The sequence below is a fragment of the Camelus dromedarius genome, chromosome 7, assembly GCF_036321535.1.
Source record: "Camelus dromedarius isolate mCamDro1 chromosome 7, mCamDro1.pat, whole genome shotgun sequence".
Taxonomy (NCBI): Eukaryota; Metazoa; Chordata; class Mammalia; order Artiodactyla; family Camelidae; genus Camelus; species Camelus dromedarius.
Window position 1 is genome coordinate 79148733 of NC_087442.1, and position 19381 is coordinate 79168113.

The 19381-nt window shown below is 41.9% G+C and overlaps 1 gene segment (V, D, J or C); it reads right to left on the reverse strand.

The window, feature by feature from the left end:
• Nucleotides 1-1374: 1374 nt before the first annotated feature.
• LOC105102689 (T cell receptor gamma constant 2-like) lies at nucleotides 1375-19250 on the reverse strand. The segment is given in 8 exon segments: nucleotides 1375-1949; nucleotides 3016-3063; nucleotides 3319-3366; nucleotides 3852-3911; nucleotides 7262-7591; nucleotides 10494-10549; nucleotides 18673-18976; nucleotides 19065-19250. Coding segments are annotated over 8 exon segments (1065 nt in total).
• Between the last annotated feature and the right edge of the window lie 131 nt (nucleotides 19251-19381).

The following is a 19381-nucleotide window of genomic DNA, read 5'->3' on the forward strand; positions in this document are numbered from 1 at the left end:
GGTCCAGGGTTCCTCCCCCTACTCCATGTGGAAGCCGAGCTGTAGTGGAAAAAAACTGGACCAAAATGATGTGTGCCCTCCTTCCACCTCAGAAATGCACCGAGATTCTAAGGATCTCAGGGCCCATTGAGTCTAGGGAGGAGCTGGAGTGTTAGGATGGTCAGGGAACCATCCACTGTCCTGTCTGCCCGGAATCTCAGTCCAATTCGTTACACCCCCCAAAAGAGCAGTTGCGAATCTAGGACACACTCACAGAATAAGGCAGGATTTCTGTAGTATTGAGAGCCCAGGGAACAACTGCAGTGATACCAGAGTATATACTTGAGGAGAGGAGAAATGCGCCCACGAGTCCGTGAGAAAATTCTCCCTGCCTCCTTGGAGGAGATCTTTAGTAAAGAAGCTGTGCATGTTTTGTTTTGTTGTGGCTTGTTTTTGTTTTGTTTTTCCCAGTAGAAGGTGAGTTAAGGGAAAGCCACAGGATACTAGGAAACAAAACATGGGCTCTGAGTTCACAGAGACCTGGCTTTAATGACTCTTAGGTACAAAATAGCGAGCAGGAGTAAACAAATTAACCACTCCAGTCTGTCAACTGTGGACTGTCCCTGTCTCTTCCTCCAAGGGCTCCTAGAGGACTGGTGGGTTACCTGGTGAACAGCAGAAACTGATTCCCTGTGACATTCACATCTAACCTGTGTGCAGGGAATGGGATTGGAGATGATTCTCTGTATGTGTGGGATCTACTATTTCTAAAGTGGAGCTGCGGACAGTGGATGCTAATGTCCTTGAGGACTCGCGTGGACCAAACTATTATCTCAGCCAGTGCACACAGCTCCAGGGGAAAGGGCTCTGGGGCTTCAGTTCATGGATGAGGAAATGATGGCACAGAGAGTTCAAGCAGCTGCCTGAGGTCACACAGAGACTAATACAGACTCATGGTGCAAACCCAGGCCCCCGGGGGTCAGAGTCCGGGTGCTCCACCGTCCACCGCGATGCCCCTCTGGTGTTAGCACAGTTCTCAGGGGGTTCATGTGAGGACCAGGAGTCAGTGCTTGTGAAACACTCGTACAGATCTGAGCACACACACTGCAAGTCATGCTGGGTGGGGGGGTCACCCTGTCACCGTGGGAACGTCCCACACCAATGAGTCTGATCTGGCGACCTTTGGAAGAGAAGGAACCCGGGCACCTGCATTTGGCTGCGACTCCCCTTGGAGTCAGTGCCCCAGAGAAAGCACCATAACCACCATCTCAGAGAAAGACTTAGACACGTGGTGTTGACCTTTGCTACAACCAACGCAGAACTGGATAGCTCTGTCGGCATCCTGTTTCTTACCTTGGTGAGATTTCATGAAATTCAAGTGCACAAAGACAAAAGTGGGCTTTTGATTTCTTTTTTAATTTCTTGTTCCTATTATGAAAAACAAAGTACAGAACTGAAGTGGCAAAGCTGGCGGGCGCGGGGTGTGCGCCGGGGAAGGTCGGGGCGGCCGCGAGGGCGGACGGCACTCAGGGCGGGGGCTCGTGCGGCCGGAGGAGCCGACGAGCTCGTGGGGACGAGGCGGGAAAGGCTCCCGGGGGCCTGCCCTCTGCCCGCCCCCTCCCAACCCCGAGTAATGGCAGAATTCCTTGTTACAGAGCAAAATATGTTTGCCCAGCGGTTTGAAAAACTGTTCTACAATAATTAAAAAAACATACACACATTATCTGCAATGACCCAAACCCAGGAGGGAAGCCCCGCTAGGTCCTCAGCAGACGTCTTTTTCAGACAACAGACGGTGAGGAACAGCCGGCCCTCCGGCACCCTCCGTCACGAGCCCTTCCCGTGCCCGCACACGGCTGTTCTCCGCAGCAGGAGGAAGGCGACGACGCAGAAGTAGAGCCCGCTCTTGAGCAGCAGGAGGAGGTACGCGTAGTAGGCGGACGTGCTCTCGCGCTGCAGCCGCACTGTGTCTAAGGGGAAAGCGGGCCGTTAGTTTCACCCGTTGCCTTGAGAGGCCGGGACACGGTGAGGGGAGGGGGGCACAGTTATTCCCTTCTGGAGACCTGCTGTGACTGACACCCCCGCACCTCCTGAGAAGGAGGAAGGATGAGCAGGGCCAGAGCCAATGCTTCTAAATCACCTAGAACCTTCCACGCAGGGGGAAAGGCCCCCCCCCCCCGCCCCGCTAGTGCTGGTTCTGTGCCAGCTGCGTGGAGTCCCCACGGGAGACATTCCACACCTGTGCCCTTACCTCCTCAGTAACTGAGTGAGGAATAACTGTTCCCTATTGGCAGGTGAGGACAGTATTGCTCAGAAATGTAAATAATTTACCCATACTCATGCAACTAATAGTAAAAGAAGAGCAGTTAAACCGCAGCGTGCGATGGGCAGAAGCCATGCATTTAACACCCCTCCCCAGGTGTCCATCATGCCTCAGGGCCTTGGTTTGAGGATTTCTTGCTCTATAGCAATATCTGAGAGGAGGAATTCAAATGGCTTGGGTAGAAATATCAGATCCAGCTGTGTGGCTTGGTATAAGGGACTTAATTCTAGCTCATCTGTTAAATGGGGGGAACTAAATGTACGTCCTCATGAGACTGTTGTGAGAATTATACAGAAAATGTATGACACACGTTCCATCCACCTTCTATGTATGAATCTCTCTGTAGGTGTTAGTTTATGTTATTATCTACTAGCAATGACCAAAGATCGTAAAAAATCTAGAAGCAATTTGGTATCATGTTTCCCTAGTAATAAGAAACACAAGCCCCACGAATGAAGTCCATTCTTGAAATAATCCGGAACTTATCACTGCACCCTCTAATTTACAGTCATCCCATACCAAAACCAGCTTTTGCTATGTTCAGATGACTCCCAAGAAATAATGATAGATTGACATAAAATATCGCTCAGTCTGTTCTGCAACATACAGATATTCTGGTTTTCTGTCTTAAACCAGGGAAGTTTAAAAGTTAAGTTTATCCAGAGGAAAACAGCGCTGGGCATGACATAAAGGCAAACATGTACAAAACTTACTGCTTTCATCTTTCAGGCAAGCTTTTGTAGAATTAATTCCAGTGGCTTCTGGAAGAAAGGAAAGCAAGTATTAGTCAATTGTTCAGACCTAGTATATGACAGTGTGATATATACATATATACATACATACACACAAAATCTGCCAACAGAGACAGGAGAGATACTGATTAAATGTAGGAGCCCCACAATTCCAGAAATAATTGGTGTTTCCTACCATAAACCAGGAAAGTTCAAAGGGTAATTGGATCAGGAGGGTAAAAATGCTACAGGATGACATGAAGGCAAATATATATAAAAACTTACCACTTCCATCTCTTGGGCAGGCTTTTGTAGAATCACTAACAATGCCTTCTAGAAGAAATGATGGTAAGTATTAATCAATTGTCCCTGCCTATTATTAACAGTGTGCATATATGTATGTATATACATGTGGGTATATCTATGTGTGTGTATATATGTGTGTGTATATGTGTGTATGTATATGTGTGTGTATATGTGTGTATATATGAGTGTGTATATATATGTGTGTATGTATATGTGTGTGTATATATGAGTGTGTATATGCGTGTATGTGTATATATGTGTGTGTATGTGAGTGTATATGTGTGTGTATATGTGTGTGTATATATGTGTATGTATATATATGTGTGTTTATGTATATGGATATAATCTGCTGACAGAGAGAGAGTCATTTAAACTAAGAAAATGATTAACTTCACAATTCCAGTTAATTGGTCTTTTCTACTTTGAGCCAGAGATGTTCAAAAGTTGATTAATCCAGAGGGGGGGGAAATACTGAAGCATGACATAAAGGCAAACATGTACAAAAAACATACCTTTTTCATCCTTCAAACAATCGTTTGGAGAATCAGTAGTAGTGACAATCGAGGTGACAACTATAAGAAATGAGACCAAGTTTTAGTTGATTATTCGTGTCCATTGTTTGGCAGTGTGTGTGTGTGTGTTTATAAGTGTATGTGTGAGTAATACACATATGGGTGTGCATGCATGTATGTAACATATATGTGTGTACATCTAAGATAATCTGACACAGAGACCGTCATTAAAAATATGAGGCCTACAATTCCAGGGATAGTTCGTCTGATTTGATGTAATTCAGTAGATCTAATTCATATATTCTTTTTCTGCACATGGAAGGGTTGAAGTTCATGAAAGGTAGAGTTTTGTTCTTTATCATAACTGGAGGGTAAGATCCAAGACCATCTTGTTTTCCTTCTGTATGCATAGCTGCAAGCAAAGTGCCTGCCTCAAAGTAGGTGTTCGAGAGATATTTGTCGAAGAGACAAACGAAAGTGCAGCTGGCTGCCCTATATCTTCAGCACACACCGCTGACATGAAGGGACACTCCCAAGATGAATTTGTCCAGTCCTAAAATCCACAACAGAATCCCACGTGGGAGGGAGGCTGGCTTAGACACATTTCCCATCTAAGCACAGGAAGGCAGCCGACCTTTCCAAATCACAGAGATCCCCAGTACCCCCAACTCATGCATGTGACTGTCTGCAGTTGTGATGTTTGTGGGCATAATGAAAACAGTATTAATAAGGCTCATAGCTATTGAGTGAATGTAACTGGGCCACACACTGCCTTAAAAACGCCACATGCATTATTTCCTTTAATCCGCCAGTGACACTGGCGTGAGTGTATTTTGGCGGACTCCATGTTACAAAGGAGGAAATAAGAATTAGAGGGAAAGTAGCTCCCGGAGAGTCACACCAGTGAAGGCAGAGCCAGCGTTCAAAGGATCATTGTGGGGGATTAAATGAGACAGAGCACATGGAAAGCACTTTGCAAAAATACTCCTCAGAAATAGAGAGAAATCAATCTATAGAGAAACAATGTAATTCCATCACTGCGGACACTGAAAACATCTTCTTTTCCAGATATCTTAGTTATTCTTAGCAATGACCTTTTTATTACAGGAGCTCAGCATTTCAGTGTAATTCCAGGGATGGAAAATTCCAGATGTAGAAAAACAGACCAAATCACACTTAGAGTTCTCTGACTCCATAAAACTTGAGGTGTGAGTTGTAGCCATCTACAATGTAAAAAAATTCAAAGGCAAGCATACAAAGACGAAATTTTTTTTTTAAGATAATGGACTGTTGGCGGCAGGAAAACAGACTCAACAATGGTGCTTTTTGGTTTATCCTTGTCCTCCTGGGTGTGTTCATGAGTGTGGTTCTGTATGCCGTTTTATGCCTTCAATGAGATCATTTTCACTATAATCTAACAAATAGGTTTGAGGTACAAAGGCTTTGCAGTAAATGTTAGTACAATCATATTTTGATGTTAAGATAGCCTCAAGAACTGACTTTAATGTGTCTTGAAAGTCTCTTTCTTTTGCTTTCAGTGACTATATTAATGAAAAGATAAATACATCTCTTATTACTACAAATTGATTGCGGTAAAAACAATAAAGTAAAAAAATTTCATCATAAATTACCATGGATCTTAAGCTCTTTCTCAATCAAGGTTGGTCGAAAACTTGGACCAGATTAGCTTTATATCTCTCCTCAAAAATCACTTCATGGTTTGTGCTTCTGTGTTATATTCTTAGCTTTCATAAGAAACAAAAAAATTCTGAAAAACAGCATCAGAAATTTGCTGTGGAATGGTATTAACATTAGATTTATTGCTATGCAATCCATGGAAAACATCCGTTTCTAAAATTAAGTGCCAAATACAACACACTACAAAAAGAACTTGTCTCCTGTATGATAATTACCACGATGGAACTTATTACACTGATTTCTTTCTGATCACTTAAAAACTTAAAGCCCAATGGTAAACATAAGGCCGTGGTTATATTAAACTACACTTAGCAAATTTGCTTCCCTTCTGTTTCTTAGCTGTAGAAATAGAAATTTAGGGCTGTTTTTGTAATCTTACTTTTAATTAGTTTCAGGAAAGGATATAAATAAATACCCTGAATATATGAATAAATACATCCAAGTAATGTTTTCAAAAGCAAGCGTTTTCACTCATGTTATTTCATTCGCTCTTCAACACAGCCCCAGGACAAAGCCAAGGCAAGTGTTCAAACCTGATTTGATCATTGGACAAACTATAGGAACAGAGAAGAAAATGACTTACTTCAGAAATTTGGACCAAAACACCGCAAAAGTCTATGTATGTACATTATGTTAGGTGCTTAGTTCCCACTGCTTAAAAAGGGCTGCTTAACCACAGGGAAAAGCACAGAACGATTCCTTCCTATGGGCACTCTGGGACCTTTGGTCTGTTAGGACTGTAAGTCCCGGGTCTAGTGAGTTACAAGTCACCACTGCCAGTGCCAAGGCACGTGCAGCCCTCTGCCCACGCGGAGCAGTACTCACAGCATCCGCCTCAAAGGGACTCCTCCGGGACATCAGGCCTGAATGATCAGTGACCCTGAGTGATTAGGAACCGAGTATAATCTCTGTACTGTCCTGGGGACAGTAATTCATCGAGTGTATCACCCACACATCCCTTCCAGACTTGGCACACGCTAGGGCAGCAATGAAAGTTTGTGAGAGGCACGTAGCGATGGCAAGAAACACACTCATATGTAGAACGGAAGTCTGTCTGCACACGTTAGCCTCACTCAATATTTAATTAAAAATAATTACCTTAAGGTGGTACATAAAATACAAACATCAAAAACCTAAGACCATAGTAAATCTGAGCAGTCAGATTACTCTTTTGGTTGAGCTGCTCTCTGGCTCCCTCATACAAATACCATTTTGTCATTTAATGACTCATTGTTCCTGGGCTAGTCTTTGTGTAAAACAGGATTGAAGCGAGCCTGACTTTGCCTGCTGAGTAGACCATTCCTGAAAGACGTGTTATTGTTCGTATTTCCTGACTATCTAAGATGATCTACAGTGGAATCTCTTTCTGTGCGTTTCTTGTGTGCTAAGTTGTTAGATGCTTTGCAGTGTGTTGTTTCATTTACTCCCATAAAACAACCAAAACATCAGCACTGTGACCTCAATAATTTGGAAGATGAAACTGAGGCTGAGAAAAGTTAAGAATATTTCTCTCTCTCTCTTTTTTTTTTAATGTTTCAAACTGTACCATTTTAATTCTAGGGAAAGTAGCAAGACATTGATGCTACCACTGAATGTTAACAACACTTTAGAAAGATTTATATGTTTTTCATGAATGCTTGGCAGAAACAGTGGGGTGTTTTCTTTGAAAAACAGCGTTCTGGGAAGTTATATTCATATTTATAGATACATACCTTTATTTATTGAAGGAAAATATATCTCTTGACCAGTTTCTCCTCTATTGTTCCTGTGTTTGACGACACATACGTGTTCTTTATCCATGGACTTTTCAGGCACGGTCAGCCAGCTCAGCTTCATGTACGTGTTGCTGGTCTTCACGGTGTCTCCCTGCTGGGACTGCAGAATCCTGTTGTCATTCTTTTCTTTCCAGGAAACCTTAATAATATCAGGGAAAAAGTCCTCCAGAAGACAAAGATACGTTCCAGCCCGATGGTGGTTTATTTCAGCAACTGAAGGCAGAAAAATAGTGGGCTTGGGGCCCATGTCTGCATCAAACCCTCTATCTGTGAAGGGAGACGGAGAAGTAACTTGAAAGAATTATTAGAGAAACAGGAACATTGTGCAGTTTGGAACCACCCAGCGTGTAGTAAAAGGAGGAGAAGTTACCATTGAATTAGTTCACGCCCTGGCTTTTCAGCCTCAGTAGATGGTGAAGTCTTACTATCCTTATTTTCCATGGAATGAGAAGTTCAAGGGGTTACATAATTTGCCCGAGGCCACAACTATTAAGTAGTTGAATGACACCTTGGCCTTCATTTTTTCTCCATATGCAGAGATGGGGCATGACTTTTGCCCCATTTCAAAGCTTCCAGCATTTAGGAGCACATTTTTTTAAATCTCTTTTGTTCTACCCTAGAGGAGCCAGTTTGAAAGTAGTAGATGGGTGGGTGGTGGAGATGGGGATGGAGGAGGAGACCAGATAACCTGGATGGCTTCTCTACAGGTGAGAATCTTTTTTTTTTTTTTTTAATTTACTTTTTTGTGGGAGGAGGTAATTAGGTTTACTTATTTATTTTTTTACAGGGGGTACTGGGGATTGAACCGAGGACCTTGTATATGCTAAGCATGCACTCTTCCACTTGAGCTGTACCCTCCCCACTACAGGTGAGGATCTGTGATGGCTTCTAAACTACTTCCCTTCCCCATCCATGTTTTGTATCTTATGTTCCCTTAGACTAAATAATATATTCTCATGTCCTGTAACTCTTTGGAACCTCATTCTTCATTTAACTGATTCTGGGATGCACCATATTTATTTTATTTCTTGTATGAATAGATGCTAGTAGGAAATTTATCATATGTTAAGCAATATATAGTCACTTTTTGTAATGGGATTTAGTGTGCCTGTGTATTTGACAATCTATGTTGTTGAACTTTTAGCTTCCAATGCAGGGGTCCCATGCCCAGTTCTGGAGTGTTGGGGGGTCTCCGGGTTGATTTCCGATTGTATACAATGCAATTTCACATCTGAACCACTCCAGATTTTTGAGTGGAGCAGTAAATTATTTACAGTGCCTCAAATTTAGTAACAAAATTGCAATGTTTCCAAAACTTCTATTAAAGTGTATAGTTTTCTAACATGCCTTATATATACTTCATCAAGTAATGCAGTTAGAATTTTGTCTCATTTTAGAAAATGTTCAACAAAAGTATATTGTATTTTGGAATTTCATTTGAATTTTAAGCATGACTAAGAATCTACCATATTTTAAATCTCAATGTCTCTCCCAAATTTCAGTCTACTCCGTAAGGCTGCTGAACTGCTTTACAGCACCACTGTTTACTTTCACGTGCTGAATACTATGTACGTATAATTAGAGTAAGGTTAAATGTATGCTTCCTGAGTTTCTTGCAGACATAGCGTCAACATACATAACAAAACATAGTTTATAAAGAATGTCACTTCAATGCTGGAATGTTACTTGATTATACAGTTATGGCTAACCTAATGGTTAAAATGATAAATGTTGGAAGCCTTTTCAATTTGATTTCCAAATGAAACACAAATACTTTACTACTATTCTCTTTGGGCTAGTTTGGAGTTAATCGTTCGGTGGACAGTTTCCTAAGAAGAGAAAAATTGGACTTCTCAATTGAAAAGGAAAAGAAAACACTTCTTCAAAATTTTTGCCTCTATAGTAAAGTTCCTGGGTTTTTTTAAATGGAAGCAAACAGTAGTAATTTTTAATTTACGCTGTAAATACAATCAGGCTATAATGTGTGACTTTATACATCTCACGTGTGGTGTAAATAGTATTTTATTACTTATAACCGTAAGACACTGTATATTTCTCCAACCATATACTTTGTTTACATAGAGTTCTCTATTTTTTCTTGTTATTTCCTTTCATAAATTAAATATGAGAGCTATTTCACATTTAAAGAAGAAAATTACATTGTGATTTTTGTCACTATATTTAATTGACTTTGCATCTTGATTATTTAATTTATAAATTAAAACATTTTTTCTGATAAACAGGATCATGAAGCCCAAACTTACTGGCTATCCATTTTAGAGCTAATAAATGTTGGTGTTAGAGAAGATATCAATTAAGTTAAAGGATTGAGATTTAAAGCACATAGAACAACAACAAATACAAAAAACAAACACATTTTAATCTCAGTTTTCTTTCCAAGTGGAAAAAAGTCTGCTAAAGAGAGAGACAAATATCTCCCAATTCAATTTTGTGTGTCTACCAGTGGACATTAAGATAACTTTCCATTTGTGAAGTTAGAAGTACTGCTGTAGCCTCTGGAGAATTTCAGTTCCGTCAGTATTTTTGCCTGCAAACAACTCTCCTTGCTGGATACAATTTTCCCTTTACATTTGTATAGACTGTAGATACACTGACCCAGCGCCTATGATGTGTTAGACAATGTACCAGATACACTATTCACACTATCTCACTTAATTTTCATACAACAGCTACTGGACATGCACTATTATCCCATTTTATGGATTAGGAAACTGAGGCCAAAGAATAATGGACCAAGTTCTTCTAAGCAGTGAATGGTGGACCCAGAGGTCCTGCTCAGCCTGACCCCAAAATCAGGTTCTTTGAAAACATCCCTTCACCATCAGAAAAGGAAATGTGTCAATTCACAAAACTTAGTTTAGTAACAAATTTCGGCCTCGGGCTAAACACTTTCATGATGTTATACGTGAGCCCTTTCATATAAGTGTGCATGTACACAAAGACAAATCTTACTACGATATTTGTACAATCTTGTCTATGCTGTCCTTTACTCTGAGGATTTGTTTTACTATCTCTCCTAAATTTTTACAGCTAGTCCCCATTCATATTCCCACTTTTCCAAATATTTTAAACTATTATTCCAATTTAATTGTCTCTTGCCTTCCCTCTATTACCTTGAAAAAAAAAATGACATTCCTCTGATACCTACCTGTGACTACGAGTTTTGTTCCACCACCGAAGATTTTATTATATAATTCCACAGTGATTCAACCCGCATCAAAAACTTTAGACTAATTTAGCTTCTCTGAGTTCTTCAAATCTTAGTGGAACTGTGCTGGCCTGGGATTCAAGAGATCAGGGTTCTGCACCTGGTTCCTTTTGCTCATAACAAGTTCTGTAGCTAAGCAAATCAATAAGTTAAAGCTTTTGGTGCTTATTTACTTGAAGACATAATGTGAGAGTAAATCCATTCAACATCCCTACTAGTCCTAAGTGAGACCAAAATGAAACAAGATCTGAAAAAGCAAATTGACTAAGAATGCCGGAGCAAAGAGAGATTATCATAATTGCTATTAGCTTATCATTATTATTAGCAATTTGTGCTGATTGTAAGCTCCAACGTGGTATTTTAATATCATGAGACCAAAGCTTGCCCTTACTGATGGAACTCAGTATTTGGGACTTGCAACTGGGTCTGTGGTCATTAACTGCGAAGACTTGTCCCTTTGTTTGCAATTCAGTGTGCTCTGATATGTCTGGAATTCTCAAAGCCATCAACACGGGGCAAGTGCTTTTTGCACACACAGTGAAAAGGCAATTCTTTGTCTACTCTTTCCCCTTGCATCTCCAGGGTTAAGAAAATCAAAGGGAAACTTGGCTAAAGCCTGATATATACAGTCAGCATATGGAACTGCTTCACTTGTGTTGTTCAAAACAAAAGGCTTCTTTCCGTCTATCAACAGCACAATCTATTTTCATTCCAAGCTTTTACCAGAAACTTCAGCCTCAAACTGACTTCTGTCCAGCTCATGCACAGAGTTCAGCCTGCAAGTCCTGACAGTGGACCTTCAAGACAGAATGACCAGAGAGATGGCAGGATGCCTGGCCCTCAAATCCTCCCGGTATCACGTTGGATCATGAAGACCCTACCTGCCTGACCCTGTCTGCCGAGGGCCACCATCTGTGAATGACATTCAGTGTTATGGTGCCCAGAGCATCGATGCCCTAGGAGTACAAATGGATTTGATTAAAGACCGTTTCTTTCAGTTTATAAAATGCACGCTGCAGGCACTATCCCATCTTCTCTCACTTCCCGCCTAAATCTTGTCTATTGAAGTCCTTTTCTAATTTTATAGTGTAAGAACATACCATATTTGAAAATTTGGTGTGCCCATTTTATCTGATAATAAAAAGTATGTATTCCACCCCATTTTCTACTTTTTTCTTTTTTATGTGTAACATTGAGATAGGGCAGACACCTGATTCTACTACCTTTGAGAATAAAATCTTACCCCATGCCTCTTGCTAGATCATCACAGGCCTTGTTTCTTAGTGTCTTCGATGTTCTGTTCTCATTTCATGCTCTGCCTGTATGTGTGTTTTCTATGTGAGACCTTCTCAAATAGATTTTGGAAACCAGCTGCTTAAATAAATGACAGCAAGTTCATGCATCACAGCTTGCTTCTTTTTTTGTCCCAGAGATTTATCATTTAATAAGGCCTAACAATTATGACATGAGGAATGGGAAATCATGTTTGCAAATTCTAATTCTGTGATATAGATGCAAAACATTCGGAAATCACACAGAATTGTGCCTGTTTTATCCTTGTGCCCCTATTTTTTCAGTATTTATATAAATATGTAAAAATTGGCCCTGTTAACATTCAAGATGGAGCTCAGAAAACCACATTAATTATAAATGTGGTCAAGAATCAAAGAACCTGTAATAACCTTTAGTGAAAAAGAATATGAAAATGAATATATGTATGTAGATGGGTGACTGGGACACTGTGCTGTACACCAGAAACTGACACATTGTAACTGACTGTGCTTCAATTGAGAAAAAAAAAAAAAGAATCAAATAACCAACCCAGCTCTGCCTGGGCAGCCAAGTCTGTGCTTTTCTCACTTCAATTCTCACTACATTGGAAAGTATGGTTACATCTTACCCTGCTGCCTGAACCCTCTAAATCTCCTCTCTGACTTGAAGATTTTCATGTATAGAGTCAGTTCTTTGTCGAGAGTGTAATGTAGAGTTAATGTTCCTTAAATTATCAAAGACAAACAATAAGAAGAATTACATATTTGAGTGTTTAATAAATGCATAGTCAACATGTTTTACAGGGATTTTGTGTTTTTTATTTTTCTGAGGTCTGGGATGATTCTAAAGTAACTTCTGTCTAGAATCCAATTCTTACTTAAAAGACCAGATGAGTCGTTGCAGAGTCTGACTTCTTAAGGATGAACTCTTGAGCTATTCATTGCTGAATGAAAATACCCGATGGTTTCCAAGGCATTGAATGAAAATCCTGCGCTGCTCATCGGAGAACCCGATTCAGTTTGGTATTTTCTCCAGTATTTGGTTTGGCATTTTCCACCCCTGTCCTGAGTGTAAATGCAGCTGTGAGTTGTGCAAGTCAGGAATGCAGTGCAGTACAACTGTTGTAGTTCTTTTAACAGCTTCCATATTTCGAGCTGATTTGATACCAATACAGAAAGATAACTGAGGCCTGTGGAGTCATTCTTGAGAGACACCCCAAGAATTATAGTTTGAGTACTCAAGAAATGCATGTACAATATGATCTACCTGATGTCTTGTGGGGGGGAGTTCATTTCAGTGCCGTGAATAGAAGCAGAAGCATTATTTTCATATACGAGTAATACAAATTATAGGTATTACTAATTAAGAAGTCAATTAAAGGATCCATTTAAAAGATCAGGCTACAGAAGAGTAAATATTCAGAATATAAAACTTACACTTAATATTTCTCACATCACATAATGGTCCAGACCATGCATTTGGGAATAGAAAAATCTCTATTGGATCTCAAATTTTGCCACAGTAACTAGTCACGTGACTTTAGGCAAGTAACTGAACGTCTCTAAACCTCAGTTTCCTTGTCTATGAAATGGGAAGAAGAGGATTCCTGTTGAGGAATGAGATAAGGCACTCAAACCATCTATCACAGAGTCTGGCCCTCAGTAAATAGTACCTGATATTATTATTCTCTTTATGGGGATGGTTTGGGGCCATTTCACCAAATTCTGCCATCAGACAAAAAATATGGATTTTATAAGCAATAACTATTACATCAACTGAGAAAGGAAACAAGCTCATCGGTCCGAGACATCCTGCCTTGGAAACTGTTTGATAGCTGGGACTTGTCCTTTGTTTTGTTCACCCTTTTATCTGCAGCATCCAGCCCAGAAACTGTCCTCAGTAAATGTTTGCCAAGAGAAAGAAAGAGCAAATGAGGATGTAAAACCGTGCAGACTCTTTTCATGGACTTTGGAGCAGAAACGGCTCCTTGAGCTCACAAATTCCGTTAAACTGGTCTGTATCCAGGTACCATAACAAAAGATGCGATAGCATAAGTTTCAACTGACCTCAGCCTACCTCCAAGAAACTAGAATAATAAGAACTGGGCTTTATTGATGTTCTGTAGACATTTACCATGAGAATTTTTTCGTATTGCTGTTAGGTCTGAAATGGAAACCAATAATATAGGTTTTGCAGGTTTGGGGGGAAAAGGAGAATGGTGTTTTATCTCAAATTATAGAGAAGAGAAAAGTAAGAAAAGAGCTTCTCAATTAATAGACTGTCTACAAGAAAAGGAACTTGAACCGATAACTTATACCAACTTAAGGACATAATATGATAATGGTATAAGAATATTGAAACATAAACAAAACAATGAAACAGACATGACCTTCAGAATATTTTAATACCTAACCTGAGTCTGCTGTCTACATTTGTGTGTGTGTGCATATTCTAAGAGAAGAATTTCAATCTGCTTCCGAGCAGGGTAGAGAACAAACCATTTACAAAATAGTTTTCTTTCCATATACGGTGACCAGCAGCTGCAAAATTATGGTTCGCGTGCTGAAGCCAAGAATGTGGCAGTCAGATAAGGGGGATCCTAAATTGTTGGGGGGTTTTTTCCCCTAAAAAGCATCTGTCAGTTTTTCATTACTAAGGCAAAAATAGAAGAAAGTTACTTACCAGGGGCGGTCGGTCACTATGAGCTCAGTCCCTTCTCCAAATATCTTCCTCCAGCCCCTTTTGCAGCCCGGGTGTGATCTGAGTTCCTATAAAAATCTCAGCCTTCCCCTCGCTTCATGATGTGACTAGCAGTTAAAAAATTTTGTACTGGCAATTTGACCTTCTGGGTTCGTTTGGAAGTCCTTGAACGTAGATTTTATGGTATCTGATATTTTATAAGTTTTCCTGAAATAAATGGACCCAAATATCTGTTTTCCACGGAGGAGTAATTATTAAAAGCACCAATAAAAGATGAAAAGGATAAAAGCAGGAAAAGAAGACACAGCACCAACCAATCAGCCAACTGTTTTTCTAAACTACCAGGAAAAGTATTCAGAGAAACAACACTTTTCTTTCCCCTCCAGGTGTTCAGCTGCGTTGAAACTGCTCCGAGTTTGCATCAAAGGAAGACCCTTCTGTTCTCACCAACACCAGGGCTGCTCCGTTAGAGGCTTGGGAATGTATTTCTGAAAGGAGGAAGCTCTTCAGTAACTGAAAATGCAAATATGCCAACACAAGTGTACTGAGAGATGGGAACAAGTTCTCCATTCACTGGACAACGTGATTCTTTACCACAGTAATGCGAAGTGAGAAAAATTAGTTCTGTGATGACATTATTTTTCGTAGGCTAAAGGAAGAAATTTGTGGAATTCTATCTTCTTTGAAAGGATAGATTTCTTATTTAAACTAAAACTTGAAAACAAAGCCCAGTTCTCTGATATGGTGATTGCTCTATCATGTTTTATCCAATCAACTGGAAATTCTTTGTTTCAACACTTTTTCATTACAGGACCAAATTTCCTGCATGGCTACATTTGTGGGAACACATTCTCCATCTTCTTGAATATATACACAGATCTGACCCCCTCTTTTCTTCTTTGTCCTTTAATTCAGTTCTTTTGGGGTTGTTTGATGTGGTGAGAAAAGCATACTTTCTTCTTGCTGTTTTCATTTCTTTTCTTTTTTAAAATGTATTGAAGTCTAGTTGACTTCCATATTATACTAGTTTCAAGTGTACAACACAGTGATTTGATATTCCTGCTCATACTTGCTTTGAATTCCCCTTCTCTGCTGTTAGCAATGCCTCTGTGATCTTAGATGCTCCATAGTCCCTCTGAATCCCAAATACCTCATGCATAAAGGGGGATGATAATATCTAGGTCATAAAAAAAAAAAAAAGATGTAAAGTTCAAGATCTGCCGCCTACCTGGTGCTCAGCCCTGGCCACTGAGGAAGCAGAATAACGTGGCCATCTCAGCCAAGGCGGTTGTCTTGTCTTTCAGATTGTCTGGGTTTGAGAGGCTCCTGAGAGGAAAAGTCATCACGGAGGACTCCTGACCATCTCATCTGCATCTTCTTTACCCAGGGCCCAGGCCACAGACAATAATGGCCAGTGCTAACTTTTATAAACCTCTTACTACATGACAAGCTTCCTTACTATGTGTCTGAGTTCTTTACGTGTATTGACCCAGTGAACAGTCCAGCAGCCCTCCAAGAAAGGAACACTTACTATACCCCTTTATGGATGGGGAGACTGAATCTGAGAATATCAGATAGGGTAAGCTGTATATCCCATGTGAGCGCCTGTATGTATTAGAGAAAGTGGGTATCAGAGTTGAAAAGGGACCTGCTCCATCACAGATTTCTGAACTGGACACAGTAAGTCAATTAATTTTGTACAGTTGCCTCCAAAAATCCTTGATTCACTTTTGAATTTTTCAATGTGGCGGCCACCTCCCCAGTGAACCTGTTTTCTCCAAGCTCGGGCACAGTGACCTCCTACCAATCGTAGGTCCTGATGCTCAGGTTCCCATCATAAAGGGTATTCCATTTCTTAGCAACTCTTAGGTTGTTAGCAATGAGGTCAAAGTGTGCCCAGGCACCATTCAAACTCAGCAAACAAAGTAGTCAGATCAGCTTCTAGTATGGTGTTTAACTAAGTCACCATGGTTAAAATGGAAGTCCTTTATGTCCTTTCCCTCTGCCTGTGGATAATATCTCTGTACTTAACAGCAGGCTGAGAGTGGAGCAGGGCAGCACCAAAGACAATAATCCAGAGGCATGTCTTTGTGGTCCAACTTAATGTTTTTATTTGCATCAATAACTAGTTTTTGTCTTGCCTTTTTTCCATGTTAAAAAAAAATCCTAGAACCCAAAAGTCAGAAAAAATTAATTGCATAATGAAATTTTCATCAGGCCAAAGCAGGGGTCAGTGAGCTGTGAAAACAGGGTTAAGAGCAGAGTCGAGGTTTGCAACCCCTTGGGGACTGGGGACAATGCTGTTCTGTAAGGACATGAGTGACGAGCTGGTTCCTCTTGATGGCCACACCCCTCATTGTCACCAGGTCACAGAATTCCCTTCTCCTTGGAGTCAGGCACTGGGATGGATGCAAGAAGAGGAAAGAATTTTATTAGGAGAATGGAGAAGATAAAGTAAAGGAACCACACAGAAACGGAGCTAAAGTAAGTTTCTGCCCCCTTTACCCCCACCTCTTCTCATACATACTAGGGTGTGGGGGTTCTTAGCCTTGAACTAGGTGTGCAGTAGAGGGTGGGCTGTTGGGCTTTCTCAGAAGCCAAGCATGTCTTAATTACATATCTCTAACTGCAAAATCAGAGCTCAGGAAGGTACACAATGAGTTAAGGAATCTGCGGGACCAATCTTCTTCAGGATCATTTAGACTTTCCTTGTATTACTCATTTGACTGTTGCTTTTAAGCTGTATATAAACTTTGAATTTTCAGTTGAAAAGGAATATTCAGCTTCAACCTCAAAGAACTTTTATTTCTCCCCCACATATAGCAGCAGAGGGGTTTCCTATTTGGGGCTGAAGAATCAGTGACACAGGTTTTCTTTGCAAGAAGTTGACTGGTTTTACAAGAAGGCAGTGAATATGGCGCTAGCTGATTTGTATGATTTTTGCCTTAATGCAAAAATCAAAGTCATGTAATTTTAGCAGCTCAACCACCTCATTTTACAGAAGTGAGAACAGAGGTCTGGAGAGGCTGGAGATCCACCCCAAATCCCATATGTGGTGGCATTCAAGGAGCGGTGGAAGGCAGTGGGTCTGCTGTCTCATCCAGGGTTGACTGCACCACCCTGAGGATTGTAACCTACCAGCATGAGTTTGAGTGCAGGCGAGCCGATGGATGAGGGCACTGAGAAGCTGCCAGTGTTTCCTGGGATTCTAACTGCCACCCCCCTGACCCCAACCCCCAACCCTACCCTACCTGCCAAATGATAACTTATAGACTGGAGTCAGGAGTTCCCTTCCAGGGGAGGGGCTTCAAGATGGCAGAACAGAAGGACACAGAGCTCACCCTCCCCCCACAAATACCTCAAAGGTGCCAACATGTGGAACAATCCTCACAGAATACCTGCTGAACTCTGGCAGGAGTTCACTTCCAGGCTCAGCTTTCAGTCACTTTGTGGCAAATCTCCAGAGGGTCCTTCACCCTTGAAATCATTTGCACAACGTTTTATTTGTGCGTCATTCAAGGGAGGTGGCCAGATTCTTATATTTCTGTCTATGACAGCTCTGTCCAATAGAAATCACCCGTTCAAGTCACAAATTTAAAATGTTTTGACTTCTGCATTAGAAAAAGTAAAAAGACAGTTAAAATTACTGTTAGGACTAGTTTTACTTTGTCCAAGATCTCCATAATATCATTTCAACATGCAGTCAGTATGAAAATCATTAATGAGATCGTCTACCTCTTTTTTTTTTTTTTTTTTTTTTTGCCACTGTCTTCAAAATATAGTTTGTGTTTTATCCTCACAGGGCACCTCAGCTTGGACTGTTGGACCAACTCCATTTCAAGGGCTCAGTAGCCACATGTGGCTAGTGGCTGGTGGAAATGAGCGGCCCAGACTGTCCGCCAGATGCTCCAGAAACGCTGAGCTGGATGGTCTTAAGAAAGGTCCCTGCCTGGGTCAGCTCCTGCTCCCATCCGATTTTATGTGCACAGGACCTGCGGAGGGGGAGTCCCAGAGGGCCGGGATTCTGAGGTCTGACCTCAGGGCAACCCGAGGGACCCAGAGGCGTGGCATTTGTCAGGCCTGGACCGACCAGTGGGTCCCAGTGCTTTTTGTGCAGGGGCCCGGGCGGCGCGCGGGGCTGTGGGCGTCCCAGGCAGCACAGTAGTACGTGCCCTCATCAGCCTTCTCCAGCTTCATCAGCGACAAGAAGCAGCTTCTGCCATCGTTGTTCACCTGGGCGTTGACTTTATCACCTCTCAGTACCGAATCCCACTGCACATCCCTCTTCGACAAGGCCAGATAGAGGAGCCTCTCGGGGGCCCGGCCCTCCAGTTGGCGGTACCAGTGGACATAGGTGACAGAGCCGTAGGTCCGGCAGGGCAGGGTAGTCGAGCCCCTGGTGCGCGCCATCACCAGGGCCGGCTGCACCAGCCTTACCTCCTCCTGGTCGCCTGCGGGGGAGAGGGCAGTGATGAGGGCGGGCTGAGCCCACAGCCTCCTGGTGCTCCCCACCCACCCAGGGAAAGGGCCAGGACTTACTGGGAACCGGGAGGGCCCACAGGAGGGCCAGGCAGCCCAGCAGGGCTCTGCATCCCGCCGGGGTGGAGGGGCCCATGGTGATCTGGGGCTCAAATCGCCAGGAGGCTCTCCGGCGGCCAGCCGGGCCGGTGGTGAGGCCAGGTCTGGGCAGGAGCCTCTGCAGCTCTCAGGTGCAGGGAGGCAACTGAGGGAGAAATGAGGGAGGGAAGGCGGGAGGGGCCAAGAGGGAGGAGACGGAAGTGTGACCACAGGAGGAAGGCGGGGATGATAAATGTGAGAGGTCTGAGAAACGCTAAAAGAAGTTGATGGAATATTAA